The sequence below is a fragment of the Equus przewalskii genome, chromosome 14, assembly GCF_037783145.1.
Source record: "Equus przewalskii isolate Varuska chromosome 14, EquPr2, whole genome shotgun sequence".
In the NCBI taxonomy this organism is placed as follows: Eukaryota; Metazoa; Chordata; class Mammalia; order Perissodactyla; family Equidae; genus Equus; species Equus przewalskii.
In genome coordinates, this window is record NC_091844.1 from 83,535,857 (window position 1) to 83,555,855 (window position 19,999).

General features: G+C 47.2%; 1 protein-coding gene across 11 annotated transcripts in view; it reads right to left on the minus strand.

Annotated features, from left to right (window-relative positions):
* Window positions 1-19,999, minus strand: part of ASAP2 (ArfGAP with SH3 domain, ankyrin repeat and PH domain 2) — a 177,033-nt gene that overhangs the window by 21,241 nt on the left and 135,793 nt on the right. For all 11 annotated transcript variants that reach the window (XM_070573282.1, XM_070573281.1, XM_070573280.1 and 8 more), the window contains 6 exons: window positions 18,842-18,890; window positions 18,592-18,758; window positions 16,042-16,175; window positions 8,912-9,006; window positions 3,289-3,478; window positions 1,781-1,866 (listed from right to left, as the gene is read on the minus strand). In XM_070573282.1, the coding sequence (XP_070429383.1) occupies window positions 1,781-1,866; window positions 3,289-3,478; window positions 8,912-9,006; window positions 16,042-16,175; window positions 18,592-18,758; window positions 18,842-18,890 (721 nt within the window). The remainder of the gene's footprint in view (window positions 1-1,780; window positions 1,867-3,288; window positions 3,479-8,911; window positions 9,007-16,041; window positions 16,176-18,591; window positions 18,759-18,841; window positions 18,891-19,999) is intronic.

Here is a 19,999-nt window from a genome sequence, read left to right on the forward strand (position 1 = left end):
AGGTGGGTGGGACACAGCGCCACCCCACTTGTGTGGATGAGGCAGCCTGAAGGCCATCAGGGAACTGACAACGATGGTAGAGGAGGCCAAAAAGGGAGCGAGGCACCTGCGCTGCTGCTGAGCAGGGGCCGAGGGCTGTATCCTACCTCCCGGGGGAGCCCTGAACCACCAGCATCCCTCCCACTTCTCTGTCAGTGTCCAGAGGCCACAGTGCCCATCTGGGCATCAGGAACCCTGTGTGCCTTGCCCTTCCTGTCCCACAGAAGGACAGAGGTGAGCTTTTTTCATCATATTATTGACACTCTTGCCAGAAAGGGGAAAAGCCACTTTTCCAAAGTGCAGAGTCCCAAAGCTCCTCCGAGCCTGCTCACTCCCGACTGCCCTGCAAACAGCCCAAGGGAGAATCGTGCAGAGACTGTCTTCCAATGTAAAACAAGGCCAGCTTATCCCACAGGCACCTGTGCTCCTCAGCAGGGGACACTCCATGCAACCTACTGGTGGAGCCAGCCCTGAACCTGTGGCCACAGGTTCACTGTCCCCCTCTGAGGAGGAGGGACAGTGGGACTTTGTGCTGCCTGGACAGACAAGTGGGTACAGGAGAGTGACCACCAGAAGGTGATACCCACTGCTCCCATCAGGACAGAACCAGCTACACTTTCAACCTAAAAAGGGGCCTCATTTTCTGATCTCTCCTCTCCTTCTGCTGTCCTCCCTCCATGCTGGAAGGAACTAGGCCTTTCCTTCTCCTGCCCACGGAGAATTTACACTGAAGGAGGTGGCGTTGTTCAGCCTTTTAATCAAACGTTCACTGTGCCCCCGTTACGCTTGAGGCGCTGGGTGGTCCTCCAGGCTCCAGCAGAGGGCAGGGTCGTCTGAGCGGCTTCCACTGCGAGTGCAGCAAACCCCCAGCTCCTGTGGAATGAGCTGACCAGCCCCAAGCTCCTCCACCTCTGGCCATTTCTTCACTCCTCCCCCAGGAATGGCAGGGAAAGGCAGAAATGCAAAATATCCCCTTGCCTTTGCACTGTGGAATTTCCCCTTCCATTTGGAGCACTATCAGTGGCTTTTAACCAGCACCTCCCCCTCCAGTACACACCCCCAAACCATGATTAGGGGTCAGGATACACCTCGACGGGTCTGCAAGTCTGGCCTTCTGCTGCCAGGCAGGTCACAGAAAGCACCCAGCAACGGGGCTCCTGGGCTGGGTGTGCTGCACACCCACGTGCTCTCTAAAAGCAACTTCTAACTAAACATAAAAACTTTTCAAGCCAAACAAAATGCCCACAACCCGGCAGTGTGGTTTACAATCTTGGCTTAGACCAGAGACGAACGAGTGGGTCTTCACGTGCCTCCTCCTCCACCCACGGCTTGGGACACACTCACTGGGTCTTGTGGGACACCCACTCACAGGACAAGCCCAGGGATGGCCCTGGCCACAGAGGGAGGTTGTGGGGGCCACAGACAGTCTGCTTTCCAGGGGCATGGAATTCAGCAGACATACCGACTTGGTGTCTCCCTGAGCACCAGAGACTAGGAGCTGGATCTCACAGATACCACGAGGGCTGTCATTCCTCACACTCCAGGACTCTCTGGGATTGCCTTGGAACCCCCCTCACCCCCCACACCTGGCAGCACTCTTCCTGTCGCACAATTCATGTTTAGACCTGGGAAAATTCCACCGTCTTGGCCACACAACTGAAGCAATGAGGCAGCACCTGAGTCCTTCCTCAGAAACATAATGGAACAAAATGAAACACTCCCCTAATTTTAGAACACCTACCTGTTCTGAACTAAAAAGTCTACAATGTGAAGAGAAGTCCGGTCTACGGATCTGACTGCAAGATGCAGGGCTGTTTCATCTGGCTCCTGAAGACCAAACAGAGACATTCCAGAATTCCACGGGGAGCATTCAATTTTGTGTCCAACGTGAGTGAAATTGTGAATCTCTCTTCCAAAAGCCTTTTTTATCATTTCTTTAAAAAACTTATCATTAAGATATATAGTGTCCCTTTAAACTCCATGGCAAACTCTGCCCATGGGAAGCTACCGTGTAGAGCCTGGGCATACTCCTCCTTACTCCATGGGAAATAAGGAGAAACTCAGAGGTTTCCTTTCAAGTCCTCTCAATCTTTCTGTCCCTGCGTCAATGACGTGAGCGGTTGCCTGTAGGCAGGGCTCTCAGTTCAAAAACTATGGGAAGGTTCCCTGGGCTTGCTGTACCTTAATCCTCTTATACCTGATCCCTGAATAAATATAAATGTATATTTTTCAAACAGGGTTAAAGTTTTTCATTCTATACTTACAGATAAGGCTATCAATGCCAATATCCAGACAGTCTTTAATTCATACTAGGGGTCCATGAGTACCACTGCCTTTTCTGAAAGTAAGTTTTGGCAGGAGAGGGAGAGACCAAATGGGGGTTGTTTCAGGCAGGAGGGTGGGTGAGAGAGCTGGAGGTGAAGGAAATATCCACAGAATGGGGAAGATGGGGCTGAGAGGGGCACTGCCCATTCTACCTGCCCTGCTCGCTTGGTCAGCCAGGGCCACTCCCCTGTCCTCTGGCTGTGCCATAGCTCAGAGCAAAGCACTGCCCTGGACCCCCTTGACTTGAGTTCTCTCTCTCAGCCTCAACCACTGAACAGTAAGTCTCCATATAATGTGCCCAGTTGCTGAGGGGTGACCTGCAGCTGCATGTGTCTTTATGCTGAGGGTAAGGAGGTTTCAAGGAGGTGTGAGCATGTGTCCACAAGGACACGCATGGAAGAGAATTAGGACACACACCAACCTGTGACACTGGTGGTTTCCTGTGGCCCGGATCCTGGTAGCAAGTCCCCATCCCACTTGAGACCCTACACTCTCGACAAAGTTCGCTCAGAAAATTGGGGGATGTCTCTCCCACTCGCGTTCCCTCAGAGAGGAGAGCTTGGGGAGCGGTGCCCCAGGCCATCAGAGCTCCCCTCGCCACGTGGCCTCGGGAGCTGCTGCTGAGGCCTGGCTGCCAGCTCCCGGCATGCCCAGGAGGCGCTAACGCCGTTCACGGCTGCTCACAGACAACAGTGCTTCTCTCAAGTGCCAGGGCCTCTGGGAAGATGCTCCCTCACCCGGGTGGGCTTTCTTTCCAGGGCCAGCATTACATTTCTGGTTTAAGAATAAACCACCAATTTCTTCCCCCAGAACTCAGCGCTGTATCCTTTCAGAGTTACATGTCAGCATTTCTGATTACATTGCTTTGCCACGTTTTCCCCCTCTTTCTTTTCTTTTTTTAAAAGTAGCAAGCCACACTCTTACATGTCCATTGGCCAGTGGGATTTTTTCCGTAAGATCCACACCATCAGCGTATGCTTGGAGTAATCCAAAAATATCTCTTGTTTTGACGGCTTCACAAAGGCTGTGGAGTTTTGCCGTGTTATCCGCGTGTTTTTTCCTTGCATATTTCCTCTCAATGTACTTGGCAGTGATGTAGTCCTTTCTTGCATTCCTGAAATCACACATAATTGCCTTGTAAATGATTAAGGGCCTCTATTCAAATATAGCCAACATCCATTCATCTGCAACAACTTTTAAAAACTCCTGCCCCCACCCTCCTTGTAGGAAGCACCGGCAGGAAAACATGGTGGGGAAGCAGCGCCTTGTGGCTCCACTGCAGCTCCCGCATTCACTGCTGGGCCTCGGGCACTTTCAGTAAGCCGTGAACTCCTCTAGTTTCCGACACAAGAGGCAGCAAGGTCCAGAGCAGGAGTCCCGGGGCCTCACCCAGGTTCCCAGGGCCAGGTGCACGCCTCACTCAGCCCCTGCCACTCTGGCCTCGTCTCTCCACTCGGCCTCCTGAAGCTCTGTGCTCCAGCCTCACCAAGCCATTTCCCTCACCACCTTCTGCGTATCTCCCTGCCTCTGCTCACCCAGATCCCTCTCCACCTTCTCTCCTAGGTAATCCACATGCCTTCAACATCCTTCATGGGCCACCTCCAGACCTCCTGGCCTGACCTCTGTCACAACGCTCTCTCTATTGGCCTACCTGCCCGCCTGCCCAGTGGGGCTGGAGGAAGTCTACATCTTCTCTTTCATGGGTACCATGCCTGGCAGAAAAGGGACTCACAACACATCTGATGAACCAAAACAAATGTCAATCTTCCCCATGGTCTATTTTCCAGCCTTCCCATGACACTGTGTTTATAGACGCCCCCTCCTCTCCAGGAAGCATGGAGGGGCAGCAGCTCCAGGGCAGCCAGAGACTGGCCTGGTTCAAGTCCTACCCCCACTACAGACTGATGCATCAGACAAGCATTTCATCTCTTTAGGCCTCAAGTAGTCTTATTTGTGAAAATGAGAACAAGACATCCTCATGGAACTGTGAGAAGTACATGAGTTGACATATCTGCTGAGAACACGGTAGCTCCTTAGGACCTTAAATAGTGCTGATGGACTTAAAAGAAAGCAAGAAAAATAGTAGCTCCTGGTCAAGACGCCTCTCAGCATTTTACTCCAAGGTCCTAAACAGCAGCAGCAGCAATAAAAAACATAAGCAAGATTTTTGAGAGACACAGTAAATGCTAAATTATCTTTGACGATCAAATCAGAAACGACAAGGAACAACCCCAATACCCGTCAGCTGATGACTGGATAAGCAATGTTGTCTATCCATACAATGGAGTATTATTCAGCCATAAAAGGGGATGAAATACAGATTCATGCTACAACGTGGATGAACCTTGAAAACGTTATGCTCAGTGAAAAGAAGCCAGATACAAAAGGCCACAGATTGTATGATTCCATTAATAGGAAATGTCTGCAACAGGCAAATCTGTAGAGACAGAAAGTAGATCAGCAGTTGCCCAGGGCAAGGGGGGTGTGAGGGGACAGAGGGTTGAGTGTGAACTTAATTTTAGCCAATAGACCTACCAGAGATGTAGGGAGAGTGACACGATAGGATTGATCCCCTTGGTTTCTCTTGCCCACGCTTTCTGGAAAGTGTGAAATGCACTGAAATTTCTAATGTTCGGGCAGGGGAGGGCAGGCTGAATGAAAAGGAAGGTCCTGAATCCCCCACGGGCTGGTGGTCGGCTCTGAGAGGGTACAGGGCCATTCAGAGCCTGGACCCTCGGTCAGATGGCTCCACAAGTCCCATCTGGGCGACTTTGGGCCAGCTACTCGACCTCTGTGAGCACTGGCCTCCTTATCATGACAACACCCACTCACAAAGCTGTGGCAGGATTAAATGAGGTAGCACACTTAAGCACTGAGCACCACGTTCTGGAAACACCAGCTATAATTACTGTAATGGCGCGGAACGAGGAGGGGCGAACAGTGGCCCAGGACAAGGGGAACCTGGCCAGCTCCTTTCAGCCCTGTCACTTCTTGTTCCACCCTGCCACCAAGGCCATGCCTCCGGCGTCTGCTTTGACTGCTGGTCAGTCACCAAGCCCCTTACGTCAACATCATGGGAGTCCTGGCAGAAGTGCACAGGGTTCAGGAGTGGGCAGGTCAACTCCAAGCCCCCAGAAAGAAACACCACTACTGACTACCTTACCGAATAAATCCACCGCCCGGGTGTTTATAGAACACAGACTCTGCATGAACTGCGATGATCGACTTTTTCCACGCACTCCCTCATACAGGTACAGCTCCTGTGGGCTTACAAGTCGAGTTGAGATAAGCTGTCTCATTTGATCCTCACGACAATGCTATGAACTTTTTTCTATCTCTACCTTACAGAGAAGTAAACTGAAGTCCATCAAGGTGACATTAAATTTTGTTCCCTCAAATAGCTGGCAAGCTCCCTGAGGGCAGACCCCATGTTACTGGTCTAGGTTCTCCTCGCAGGACCGCCTCCCATAGCGTGATGCTCAGGGAACTGCTCAGTGACTATGTGGCTTGACGACGCCTATCTGACAACCTGTCTAATGATTTAAACTGTACAGGTCTCACAATGGGTGACCGGACTAGACAGCTACCAAGTTTTAGGCAGTTTCCACAATCACTGTGGGACAATCAATCATCACTGTGACGTCCCCAGGAAGGAGCTAGAGATAAGTAAAGGATCCAGTTTATCTTTTCAATGTATTGTTCGTCTGTACACGGCTTTGGGTCCCCTGAAGGTTGTCCTTAACATGCATGGGCACAGAGCACAGATCTGTTTTACATAACACCGTGCCCCACGGCTTCATGAGGGACATTTACTGCCAGTGTAAGCCCCACCCTTTATTTTAAAAGGCGCAGGATTTTAGAGAAAAGCAATGAACTTAATATAAGGATACATTTGGCATGTGTTCAGAAGGTGGGGCTTCTTGTACTTCTGAAGGAGAGGGCATGTTGAAGGGTCCCAAGTCATAGAAGAGAAACAGCTCTGGCCTCTGTAAGCAGACACAATCTGGCTGCTTCCCCCTTCCCACCTATTTATATTTCCCAACACCTCCAGAATCCATCTGGGGATTCACAGGCCACCAGAGGGTCTTTGGCTTCCCTTTCAACAGATTTAATCTGTAGATGGTGTGTTGTTCCGAGATAAAGCCAGAAAAGTACATTCCTTTTCATCAGGAAGTCAAATATTAGCTTATTTAAGTAGGCACAGAGCTGGGATTTTATCTTGAATTGTTGACTTATTAAATATGTATTTCCCATCATAAGCAACATATTGTGGTGGGAAATTCAAAAATGAGTAAGAAGCAATTTATCAAAAAAATACATGTAAATACGTAGGTATAAATATAAAATGGGATGAAATGCTTTAAAATAGAGCCAAATGCTACAGAAGCACAGAGAGACCAGCAATTAATTTCAACTAAGGAGGTATGACAGTAGGTGGCATTTTGCCATTGCATTGATCACTGGCCCTCATTTTGAAAAAAAAGAAAGGAGTATAAACTTCCTTTTCATTTGTGCCACGGTTGGTGGGGATGGGTCTCAATACAGAGAGAACATTTATATTGAAGGATTCCAAGCAGACAGAATTCATCTTTTTAGAATCATCTAGCCCCAAAATAAACTAATTTTCTACTCTTATAAAGCACCGCTGGTACTTGGAAGAAATTATTTATCACATGCTGTGTTCAAAATTGATCAGTATTACAGCTTCTCAGGAGACTGGTACCTTCACTGTGAGAGCAGGTGTCAATTAAACAGTAAACAAACATGTCATTCTGGACCAAAAAAACCTCCTTTACTAAACAGGATCTTCTAGCTATCCCAGGAAGAGTCAGTTTTCCCTGTAACTCTCCAACCAAAACCTAACTTGAGAGGACCCAAATTTTTCAGGGGATGTGGAATCGGTGCATGGCACTTATGTTGCCTCTGCTGCCCACACCCACAGTGACTAAGCAGAGTGGCTGACACCATCTAAGCACCACACGCTCTACTCACCATCCCACTGACGTCCAATGACTGTGAGGTGGGTGTGCTGTCTCCCTGGTTATCTTAAAGGAAAAAAGCTCAGAGAGGTTCATGAACCTGCCCAGGTCCCATGATCGGGTAAGGACTGGAATTTCTATGTCCCATACTGCCTCTCCGGGTCTGGGTGAGAATATAGATCTGGAACTCAGATCTTCATCAAGAGAGGATAATAACTCTGTAAGCCTCATGCCTGGTATGAAGAATCACACATTATCCAATCTCGAGGAAATGCTACACCACAAAAATCCGCTACACGACTCAAACATGAACCGACTCTAATCAACACCAATCGAAGGCTCACCTCAGACAGCTGATACCCGAGAGGGTGTCGAATCCACACGGTGCCTGTCGTTCTTTTAGCTGTCTAAGCTCCCTTCCTGTATTGAGTTACCTTACCCGAGCAAAAGAACACAGGCCTGCAACTTCGTCTTCCCAAAGACATGCCCCCACAAAACGGTCAGAAAAATCTAAATTCTCTGCTCCTGCAAAGGGCCCATAAACTACCACCTACTTAAGAGTAAAACCACTCATAAAGCCATTGTTCACTGTTCCCAGTGTCCTTTAGGAGAACTGGTACCATCAATTCTATCTCAGGCTTATTCCAAAGAAAATGCTGTCTCTGTAAAGAAGTTTTTCTATTCTCTCTCATCACACATTTCTCACTTTCCCTCACCTGCCAGAACACTTTGGTCCAGACTCACCACTCAAATGCACGTGCTGTTTCTTTTAACTGACCTGGGACCCCCTCTCTCCCTTCCTTCTGTCTGCTCACTTTGTGTCACACTCTAGTGGGTAAACCACTCCCAGCCCTCCTGCAGGCAGACCGGCCGCCCACCAGGGCTGAAGTCGAAAGTGGGCAGCCAGGAACTGCCCTGACCAGTTGGTCTCCCACCCACCTCTCTGAAGGCCCAGTGTGACCTGGTGATTTATGCTTTGTTTGGTAAGACTGGCAGGAAAACCCCCTGTAGCAAGCTCTGCCTCAGTGGGCCAGCTGGATGCATGATGAGGCACAAAAGCTTCTCAATCAGGTTTTGTGTCAACAGTAAAATGAAAACAAAAAAATTTTTTTGAAGGAAACAACACACTCCACATTTGCAAGGACAGTGGGAAAGAGAATGATACATAATGATGTATCTATGACAACTAACCCTCCCAGTGGCTCAGAAGTTATGCGGAAAGAACTAAGGTGGGAGAGTGACAGAGGGTCAACGGCAGAGGCAGAGGCAGAGAGGCAAGGGTGCACCCACACACCACCAGCAGAGGGCGACACTCCCCACACCGCCCTCACATACACAGTGCCGGCTAATGGGCTTTCCTGTGGCCTCTTCCTAAGAAAAACAGCCACACCAAATTTCCATTTGGAAACCCAAAAAGGTTAAAGTGACTTAAGAAGAAAACAACTTAGGCTGACATATTCCCTAAAGAAGCAACAACTGACATACCCCAAACTCGTCATCCCCTGCCTCTCGGGGCTCAGGTTAACACCACCAACCTTGGAAGCAGGAATGGCCAGTCCCATACTTACATGTCGCTGCCTGGGCTGGGTTTGACCGAGTCCTCAGCTGGAAGGCAACACTCCATGATCTCATTAAAGCCTGCATTCCCAATATTCTTGGCAAGCTGCAAAAACAAAAGCCTATTTCAGGGTACTCAATTATTAATACATTCCACTGCCTCACAGTACTCAGACATCTGATGATTTATTTAACGGCCACTAAGAAATAGAGCAATAAAGTGGTTTGCCTTTAATGAAGACAGACAAAGCCCAAACCCCCAAGGTACCCATAAAACGAGAAGCAGCAGCAGGCCTATTACAGAGGAGCGTGGTCATAAAACGTCCCCCAGATAGGATGCCTGGACAGACGGACGGGGAGAAGCAGTAACTTGGTCCAATGTGAGTATCCATCCTTACCTACCCCCACAAAAACCCTGTGCTCCGACTGCCATGGGCCTCGAAACCTTTATTTACGCCAGTGAGGAGGTAGCTCCCAACCCGGGAAGCCAAGATTCTAGTTCAAATCCTGGTTCTATTTACTGGCTTTGTGACCACAGGCAAGTCAGTTTACAGTTCGATTTTTTTATCAGTAAAATGGGGACAATATCCACCTCACTGGGTTGTAATCATGATAAAATGGGACAACTTAGGTGAAAGCATTCAATAAACTGTAGCACTAAAAATGTAATGTATTTGTTCCAATGTGAGGTCCTCACTTGCCAATCAACCTTCTGACTTGTTAAAAATTAACACATTTTAATTAATGCTTACTGAACACCAGGCAGCAAATACTGAGATAAACGTCACAGTTTGTCTCACCCAGGCTACCCTGACAGTACGACAGCTGGCATCCTTCTGAACAGAGGCATGAACACGGACGCACTGGGAGTCGCTCAGGAGCAGGGATTCACTCCTCACTCCCAGCCCTCGGCTCAGCACGCAACAGACCGGTTTCCAGATCCGATTCTTCCGTGTTTAATGAGACAAAGAAAACCGAAGGGGAGCACCTCGCACTGTGCTTTGCGAGAACAGATACTTCATTTCCACGTTGGAAACGATGCAATGGGGAGAAGCGACAGTTCTGATATTAACTCTCAATGAATTACTCGGACAAAGGCTTACGGGGATGTCCTGAGAGACAAGGCTGCTGCCTGAATGGCCTCTCCTCTCTCCAGGGGGAAGTGGCTGAAGGAACCACCACAGGGATCTGGGTTAGAGAAGGTCGGACTTCCTGGTGGCAAGTAACGTAAAATAGTGAAAGGGTATCGTGAGGGATGCCAAAGGATGAAAGAAACATGGGGGACAGCTTAATAATCGGGCGATGAGCTTTCCTGATTTTACCTTGTCCTTGACAAATGAACAAAGCTTCCTAGCTGGCCCAAAGCACCAAGACTAACCTACTCTGTCTCAGTCCTCAGTCCTGGCCCGGTGGCCTCAAGCCAATGTCAGGTGGCAAAACCCTAGGTGCCCCACTGCAGTTTCCCTAGAGACAAGGCTGATGGTCAGGGTGGTACAGCACATCAGGTGACAGGGGCTGATGTACTGTGGAGCCAATGCCAGCTAAGGATATCTTCGGATTTCTTTCAATATCATGGACACTGTCACCTAGCCAAGCACAACCGTTTTTAGAAGGTGAGTGACAGAACAAGCCACAGCTCCCCCTCTGTGAGCAAGGGGCCCTGATGCCTCCTGGTCTGTGGTAAGCAGATGGGAGAGAACGTGAGGAGGAGAATTCCCTGGGAAATCAGAAAGCTGCTTCCCTTCTGCTTGGACTTGGCTGGTTTACTAGGGGACAGCTGGTCCAGGGAGCCACCACATCCATGCGTCACACTCGTCCAACACAGAGAAACGCACCACCTCACAGTTTTGCCAAGTTCCAGTGAATCTTTCAGCCTGCAGAGAACCCCTCTGGAATCATCAACAAAAGCAAAGCAACTGCAGATGGAGGCTGCACGGTCATGTGAAGAAAACGGGGGCCCCAGCAGGCCAAGAGGGCAGGAGCCCAGGAAGCAGGAAGGCTGATGCTAAGCAGCCCCCACACAGAGACCACCACCCAGGACTCAGGGCTGCGCCAAGGCAGATGCAAGGCCAGGTCAGATGGAGGAGGGTCAGGGTACTTAGGTACTGCACCACTCAGAGAAGGGAACCCCAGCCCCAGGTGAGTCCACACATGCACGCTGAGCCTGCAAGTGTGCTGGGCCCTGGGCATGAGAAATGATGCTGCTCAAAGGGAGGTCAGTCTCGCGAGACAGAGGATAATTAAAAAGAAAAGAAATAAGGGCTGGCCCCGTGGACGAGTGGTTAAGTTCACGCACTCCACTTCGGTGGCCCAGGGTTTCACAGGTTCGGATCCTGGGCACGGACATGGCAGTGCTCGTCAGGCCGTGCTGAGGCGGCGTCCCACATGCCACAACTAGAGGGATCCACAACTAGAGGGATCCACAACTAGAATACACAACTATGTACTGGGAGGCTTTGCGGAGAAGAAAAAGTTGGCAACAAAAGTTAGCTCAGGTGCCAATCTTAAAAAAAAACAAAAAAAGGAAAAGAAACGCACCGTGATGAGGCTGGAAAAGAGGTGTGCACTGAGCACTACGAGAACGGAGGGTCGGGGCGGCAGCAGAGCAGTGACCTGGTCAAGACGACCTCTGAGCACCCTCACTCTGCATACAACCCCTCGCTGCATGGAAGCCCGAGGACAGGGGCCAGGAACTGCACGTTTCTGAGACCCTTAGCACCACCCTGTGCAGGGTCCTCTGAGCCAGAAAGAGGCCTTCGATTTTCTCTAGAAATTGCTTTTAGAGTCTGGAGTGAGGATGGGGGAAATCTCCTGTCCCGTATTTTCAGGTTTCCAGGTAGAGGGACATCAATTACTGTGACATTCTTCTCCGAATTTACACACCCCTAAGAGAGGAGTGGGCACGTGAGGGAAACCATTTCCCTGACTGTGGAGCTCAGGAGAAAAATAGGTGCCTACAGGACACAGCGCTAGGGTCAGTCTGCTCCTGCTGCCCGTGCCCGGGGGGTGAGCACTCGGCAGGCTGGCACACTGTCACCACACGGGTGAACCACCACATGTGTCAACCAATTCAGCTTCTTCCAATAACAAACCAGACTTTTGAACTCTCAATCAGCTCCAAATTTGTGTAGGGAAATGGTTTGTTCTTTATTGGGCCCCCTCAGATCCCACAAGGGTGGAAGGCTTACAGAGCACGGCACACCTTTAATACATAAAAAATCTATGCTTAGCAGGAGGTTTTCTGAAAGCAGATTGCTTTAAAATTGAAAATATTAAGCTGGTGCATGCTAACATAGTGAAGGTGGCGCGACTGCCCAGGACTAATCTAATTAATACTTCAGTGACCCCAGCTTCTTTCCGCTGAGGAATAAGGGTGTCTAAAAGCAGGTAAAGAGAAGAAAGATTACTACTAACCAGCCACCTTCATGAATGCGGCTGACACCCAGTCAATTAACATGGAAATCAAGCATGCTTTGAAAGAAAAACAAATTTAAAAAGAAATGGTCAAAGTGCCACAGCACATCATCCAGGGAGAGTGTTTGCAAACTCGAGGCCAGAAAATGATTTACAGAATTAAGCAAAAGACTTTTATCATGAGGAATATGGTGAGACCATATGGGAGGACAGCAGTGACATTTTATGGGGTGAGCTTCTGTTTATTTAGGAACACAATGCCAGCCAGAGAATGAAAATTCCTACTCATGGATCTGCTGTCTCTGTCATTTAAAAATCCCTTTCCTGTCACAGCACATCACCCTGAGATGGGGGCTCTATTACTGACCTACCTGAAGACAGAGAAACACCACTCCCGTAAAACACCTTTGTCCAGGCTGCACCCACAGAGATGCTGGAAAGTTACTTTCCAGTTCACCCTCTTACTTCTTTAATAGGGTACTAAGAGTCTAGTTAACATTTGCTGCACAAGAAAACATACGATAATGAACAAATCAGCCAAAGACGCTGACATCACTGCCCTATGAATCTGAAAGGTTCATAAATGGAGCAGACAATCAGAGAGAACTTTCCTGTGGATTCACACATTAGGACACATGGATCATTCTTCTGAAAGGATTTTGTTAAAGTCATCTTGGAGGAGGAGATAATAATGATAGCTAATATTTTACAGTTTTTACTACATGCCAGACATAATTCTAAATACACACGCACAGAGAGAGGGAGAGAAAGAAAGTGGGGGAGGGTGTGTGTGTGTGTGTGTGTGTGTGTGTGTGCGTATCAAGCCTTCAGAAAATCCTTTGTTCAGGCATCTGTCTAAGCAAAATAAAATAACTAGGTGCTTTGAAAAGGTCTGAAATTCCTATGCTTTACAAATGAATACTCACACCTGACACGTACTCTCCATCTGTTGCCTAACTTAATGGCTGAGGAATAAGGGTTTGGGACACAATGTCATACCCGCAGCCCTGGCACACAGTAATGGGGTGGGGTTGAGAAGTGGGGAGATGGATGTCTGCCTCCTGTGAGCAACCAGACAGGCAGAGTTCAGGGACAAGCAGAGGGTGGAAATAAATCCACATGATTCATGGCCTCCTGCCCTTTGTTTTTCTGATAACCACCCAGGAAAAGACTTAGATAGGGAGACTTGAAAACTACAGCAGAGACCAGACATTGAAAGATCTGCAGACGCTGACTGGGAGGGCTCTGCCTGATATCTCCATAATGGTTGCGAGTTGGCCAAACTTTACTCTCCTATGAGAATATACAGACAGAAGCTCTGGGAGACAGAAACCAAGATCTAAGCCAGGGATCAGAGCCACCTCATCTTTTCATCAAAATGGAAACGTATTCCTTTCAGCCTTCTTTGGTGTTTTCCTCTTTGGTAGGCAACAGAAGCTCATGAACATCGTCAGTTAAATTTTTGAGACACATTTAAGCAGGTGTAACAGACGTGTTGGAGTCAGGCTCCTACCAGATCACTAGAGCCATTATTAAATGCTCACATGGCCATTATTAAAATTACATCATATAAAATCATAATTAAATAAATTATATTAAAAACAGTAATAGGGGCTGGCCCCATGGCCAAGTGGTTAAATTTGCGTGATCTGCTTTGGCGGCCCAGGGTTTGCTGGTTTGGATCCTGTGCACGGACCTATACACGACTCATCAGGCCATGCTGTGGCAATGTCCCACACAGAAGAACTAGAAGGACTTATAACTAGGATATACAACTATGCACTGGGGCTTTGGGGAAGAAAAAAACAATAGTAATAAATACTCAACACTCATCACTTCCTAATTATTTTACTACATTTTACTACCCTCTATGTTTTTGAAGTTACTTATGACTCTTGTATTTGTATGGTGAACTTACTATAAATGGTGTGCTGTTAAACATCTCTTTCCCACTGCACACTCAGTAATTCACACTGGTAGCCTGAAACTGGCCATGGTGGGAGTATCTATATCATGGGAATAGGGAGACTGCAAAGCAGGGCTTTTTTTTCACCCCGAGAGTTGGCTGTTAAACGTTTGTTGGGGTTGGGGAATGGAACAGGGATGAGGAGGGACAGCAGTGACACCTTGCCACAGGGCAAGACGACCACCGCAAAGGCCAGTTTACATCCCAGCTTCCTGAAAGGTTAAGGGTGTGAGCTCTGGAATCACATTAAAGGGGCCACCGCCCCAGACCAGGCTCTTTAATACACAACCTTGGGCATATTTAAACATTCTAAGCCTCAGTTCCCCCTTTGTAAAATGGGGATAATATACCAAGGTCATAGGGTTGTAGTGAGGGGCAAATGAGCTAATGCATAGAAAGTGCTCTGCAAAGTGCCTCGCATAAACTAAGCAATTATTATTTCACCATAAATCACAACGCTTCCCAGTGTTTTAAGAAAATTAGTACAGCAGTATAGCACATGCCATAGTTTATCAGTGCTCAGTGAGAAGCAATTGTGTTTCTTTGAAAATAGACTGTGAGAATCTCAAATCTACGCCCTCATCAGTTACGCAGACTACTACGCGCGCACACACAGCTCTACCACGCAGGCAGGTTGTGTGCATCACTACATTAACAATAACCACAGTGTGTAACCAAAAACACACCGCTCAGGCCTCGCTGAGGGTGGCTTAGTTTTAAACTTGAAGTCACCAGGGATATCACTAAATGGGCTACCAGAATCCACTCTAGTTTCTCCCAACTCTGTCTTTCAAGACCATAAAGAAATTCCTCGGAAAGACTGGAAGGATTTGACAGGATAGTTCAAAATGCATTACAAGTTCACACACGTTGGATCCAGAGTAGTCATCAATGAGATTTACGGCCTCTTGAGAGGTATATTGACCACAACAATTGATTTTCTGTCAAGACTACTGCTCTTAACACTAAAATCAACGGCAATCAATATCCACTTAATATTTACTGTCCAATGCCTGGCTACCCCAAGAAAGAATTACCAACACTGCTTTCTAACCAGCAGTCATGGACTTTGAAAACAGCCCACAAAAGCTCACATTTTAGGTGGCCCCAAAGTACCACCTCGGTGTGATGTGCCCTGTTCCTCAGTGGGGCCACAGACTCAATACTCTGAGAGTTAGTTACTTCACAGAAAATGCTTCAACCTCCTAATAACGATATATACTGCATGGCTCATGTGCTATCACTGAACCGAGAATGAAAGATCTTTTTTAGAAACAAAGGCAGTAAAAGCAAAGACCAATATCTCTCCCACAGAGTGACAGTAAGGGCAGAAGAAAAGTCCACTTCAGGCTCGAGCCAGGTAGTGACCAGACGTGGCAGAAATCAGCTGATGACTCAGGGAGAATGAGTCCTTTACTGTCCCTGGGCTTCAGGTTCTGCATCTGTCTACGAATGGGGTGAACAAGACCATACCACCACCCTATTCCAGAATCCTACTCTAGTCTCAACGCTCCTTTTTGAGTTTCACTTCACTTTATTCATTTAAAAATAAAGTTTTGCAAGAAGAAGTGCCCTGAAGTACTAGTTAGCTGAGAAGGAGGGATTACCAAAGAGCTTCTAATTGCCCAAATCCATCTGGCAAACATCAACACCACCAGCCCAGTGGAATTTCAAGAAACCAAAATGGATTTAAAGGCCAAAATAAAAACTTAGCTTTCATCTCATTTAGTTCCATTCCAAAATCAAGGATCTGAAAATTACCAGCAGCTCAGATGTTCCCAATACATCTAACGTCAGGGACTGCATCCTGGAGTAGTGAACCCCCAGCTCTCGGTGGATTCCAGAACACTCGATGCAGGTCAGAATGCCCAGATTGGTGGAAAGCCATGTAGGATCTGTCAAAGAGAACAGGGAAAGTTGGAGCTTGCAGCCAGTAGGCCAGGGTCAGAACTTTATTCCTGCATAATTTCTAACCAGGGAGTTTGGAGCATGAGCATTTTTTTGATACCTGGTGCAGCCAGAACCTTCATTCATCCATGATTACCACTAGTTTACACACAATACACATATACGCACATGTCTGTTCTCTCTCCTCTTCCTATCCCTCCACCTCCCCAGCCTTCCATTCATTTATTAAGTGACAGGTGCCATGTGCACAAGAATAAATAGGACACAGTGCCCTCTAGTGGCCATGGGTCCCTGGAGGGCCATCCTGAATACAGACACACCCATCACCAACCTGGTCTTACTAGTAAAGGGGAAGGAGAGGAAAACTGAGGCCCACCAAAGTCTGGTTCTATAGGGGAACAGACTTAAAACATACATGTCCACAGGTTCACAAAGATGCTAATAATGACAACAGAGAACACATACTGTGTGCTGATGCCATGCTGTGTTCAGTACTTCGGGAGCAGCAATGACAGCTCACATTGTGAGAGCTTCAGAAATTACAGGTCCTTTCATATAACACCTCATTTACTGCATACAAGAGGCCCAGGAGGTGAACAGGGCAGGTGTCTTCACAATGCTCGGAAAGGAGAAGGGCCCTGCTCGAGGCTGCAGGTGGATGCAGAGCCAAACCACAGTCTTGCCTTCATCTGGGCTCAAACCCATGCTTGCACCAGCCACCGAGTTTCTCTTCAAATCATGTTTACTTATTCACTGAAGCATCCTACTATGCCTTGGCACATATCTTTCTATGTGCTTGGCACATAGCAGGTACTCAAGAAATGCCTGACAGATGAATGCTGAATTTACTGAAAATGGGGCATTCAAAATAAAATGGCCATTATCACGGCCCATAAGTACAATTCTCTTTAGAATTGCTTGTTGCCCTTAGAAACTCACATCAGGTAAATATCGCAACCTTGGTCACTAGACAATTGTGAAGTTATTCTTAAAAAGTTCACGTTAAACATATAGACAGAGAACTGATCGGTGGTTACCAGGGGAAAGGGGAGGTGGGGGGAGGGCACAAAGGGTGAAGTGGTGTACTTACAACATGACTAACAATAACGTACAACTGAAATTTCACAAGGTTGTTAAATATCATAATCTTAATAAAAAAAAAGTTCACGTTAAAAAATTTTATCCACGCTAAGAAACACTTCCCGGCATTTGTGTGTTCACGCCACTAGATCTGTTCTATGGTATTGACGGCACCATGCTTTTGGTAGGGACAGGTGTACATTTTAGACTACTTTACATCAAGTTTTTACAACACCCATATTGTCTTGGCATTTAAAAAAACGTACATAGCTTTGATTTCTTTATAAAAATGTTTTAAAAGTCTAAGTACTATACTACCCTTATCTTTTCTTAAGAAAAAGCACAATTCACTACTTATCAATCCCTAAAAGGTAAGATCCAAAAAGATCTTAAAAGATGCTGCCAAAATGGGTCAAGACGCCCATGAGATAATTCCTCCAGTTACCCCCAAACACAGCCCTCAGGGTAACAGGAACCTCATGGAACTTCTCAACTATCCACTCTATTTTTGCTGTGTTTGTTTTCAATAAAAATTGTCAGAGAATTAGAGGAATGAAAAGGTAACTGACAATTCTAGCCAAGCCACGATCTCTCTCACGTTACGAATACTCAGAAAACACTCTTCTGTAGCTCCCTTGCCCCAACACCTTTCCATCTTAATTAGAAGACTGTCAGCTCCTCACACTCTGAAATCACTAGTTGTTAAAATCTGCAGCGATACGCTCTGTCCATTAGAGATGAAGTCCCTCACAAGCTTTATCAAAATGTGGAAATAAACATCTCATTTTATAGAATGTGATAGCTAGCAGGCCTGGAAATAATCCTGACCTGTTTGTTCATTTTCCATAGAGGAAAACTGGTACCTGACAAAGTGAACGGCTCTTCCAGGGTCACAGACTAGACAGTGGCTTCAAGTTACTACAGAAGTTTCACCAAGCAGTACAAAGGGAGGATGGAGTAAATCCCAGGAAAAGCCGCCCAGACGCAGCCTCTGGAGCCAATACAAAGACCAGATGACCCTGATTTCACCTCAGCCTGTGCTTCAGTTTTCACTTCTCAGCAAGCATTTAAATCTTTTCAGCTCTATCAGGCCATCTTCCTGAGGTCCTGTTCCGAGGGCCAGAGGAGCCATCTTCCCACCCTTCCCCCCACACAGTCTGAACACAGCTCAGCAAGCATTTGTGTGACGGCATGGGATGAGCTCAGGCTGAGCGGCACTGAACTCTGCGGTGGAAGTGAAAGGGAAAATCAATGACTGGATTCTGTGACTCAGAAAGGGATTTAAACGTCAGAGAGTTCGGGGGGGGGGGGGGGTTGGGTCACCTGGCGCCCCGCAGTCGCAACACACGTCATTGCCCGTCATCCTCTGGACTTCAGAGATGATCTCCTTGGTCAGTTCTTGGACTATGTTATTTTCTCCAGTATTGTCGTCTCCCTTAAATGCATTGTTTAAAGCTTCTTCTTTGCTGTTTTGCAGCACAGACATCCATCTAGAAGAGTCATAGTGACACTGTGTTAAATCCTAAGGACAAGTGCTAAGTCCCAGCCTGAATCCCACCCGCAAAGAACTTACATGTGACATTCCTGTTCGTCTTCAGCTTGGAAGTGGTACGTCCTGTCATCTGCGCAGCAAGAGGAGTTTCATCAATTGTGAGCCCAGACAGTAATCCATGCACAATTCCAAAAGAAAGTGGTTTACAACTAATGTCAGGAATAACCTTGACTCTCTGCTAGGAAATCAATGATTTGTATAAAATTGAGCACTCGCTCCCCTCCTTCACAGACCGGCCTCCGCTTGCTCCAAGACTGTGGCTTTGTAATGCAAATTAGCGAGACTGCCCCTTCTTCCATTCAAGTCTAAAAAGGCACAGCTTCCAAAAACTGAAGCTATTCAATGAAAACCATCACTACCTTTTCAGAAGCTTCATTTTGGTAACTTGCTACAGAGTTGGCCCCCAAAAAGTAATTGTTAAAGACCTCTGAATAGTAAAAGCTTTTTTGAAGCGAGTTATCTTAGCAGTTTTCTGGCCGCCTTAGAAAAAGATCATTAGGAGAAACTCTAGCAACATAATGCTATGGGAGTGCTTGTATTACAAATATAGCGAAATCAAGAGGAACTGCTAACCATGGAACACAAACTCTTATGCTCACACAAAGCTGGCGTCAGCAATGTTTACAAGGGTTTTGCCAGACCGCTGACCCCCTGTATGCACAGGAGAGAGGAGGGGGCACGTGATGTGTCAGTCTTGCCAAAAATACCTAACCTCAGTCCAATTGGGGGAAAGCATCAGAGAGACCAAATTGAGGGACACTTGACCAAAAAATGATCAACAGTCTTCCAAAAAGTTATCATGGGGGTCAGCTGCAGTAGCCTAGCAGTTAAGTTCAGCATGCTCTGCTTCAGTGGCCCAGGTTCGGTTCCCAGGTGGGGGCCTACACCACTCGTCTATCAGTAGCCATGCTGTTGCAGCAGCTCACATACAACAAGAGGAAGATTGGGAACAGATGTTAGCTCAGGGCAAATCTGCCTCAGCAAAAAATTTTTTTAAAAGAATCAAGGTCATAAAAGACACAGAGAGACTACAGAACTGCCATAGACCATAGGAGACTCAGATAAAATAACAACTAACTGCGAGGTGGGATCCTGGAGAGAATCCTCGAACAGGAAACAGACATTAGTGGAAAACTGGTAAAATCTGAGTAAGATTCCTCAGTAACAGCATCATCCCAA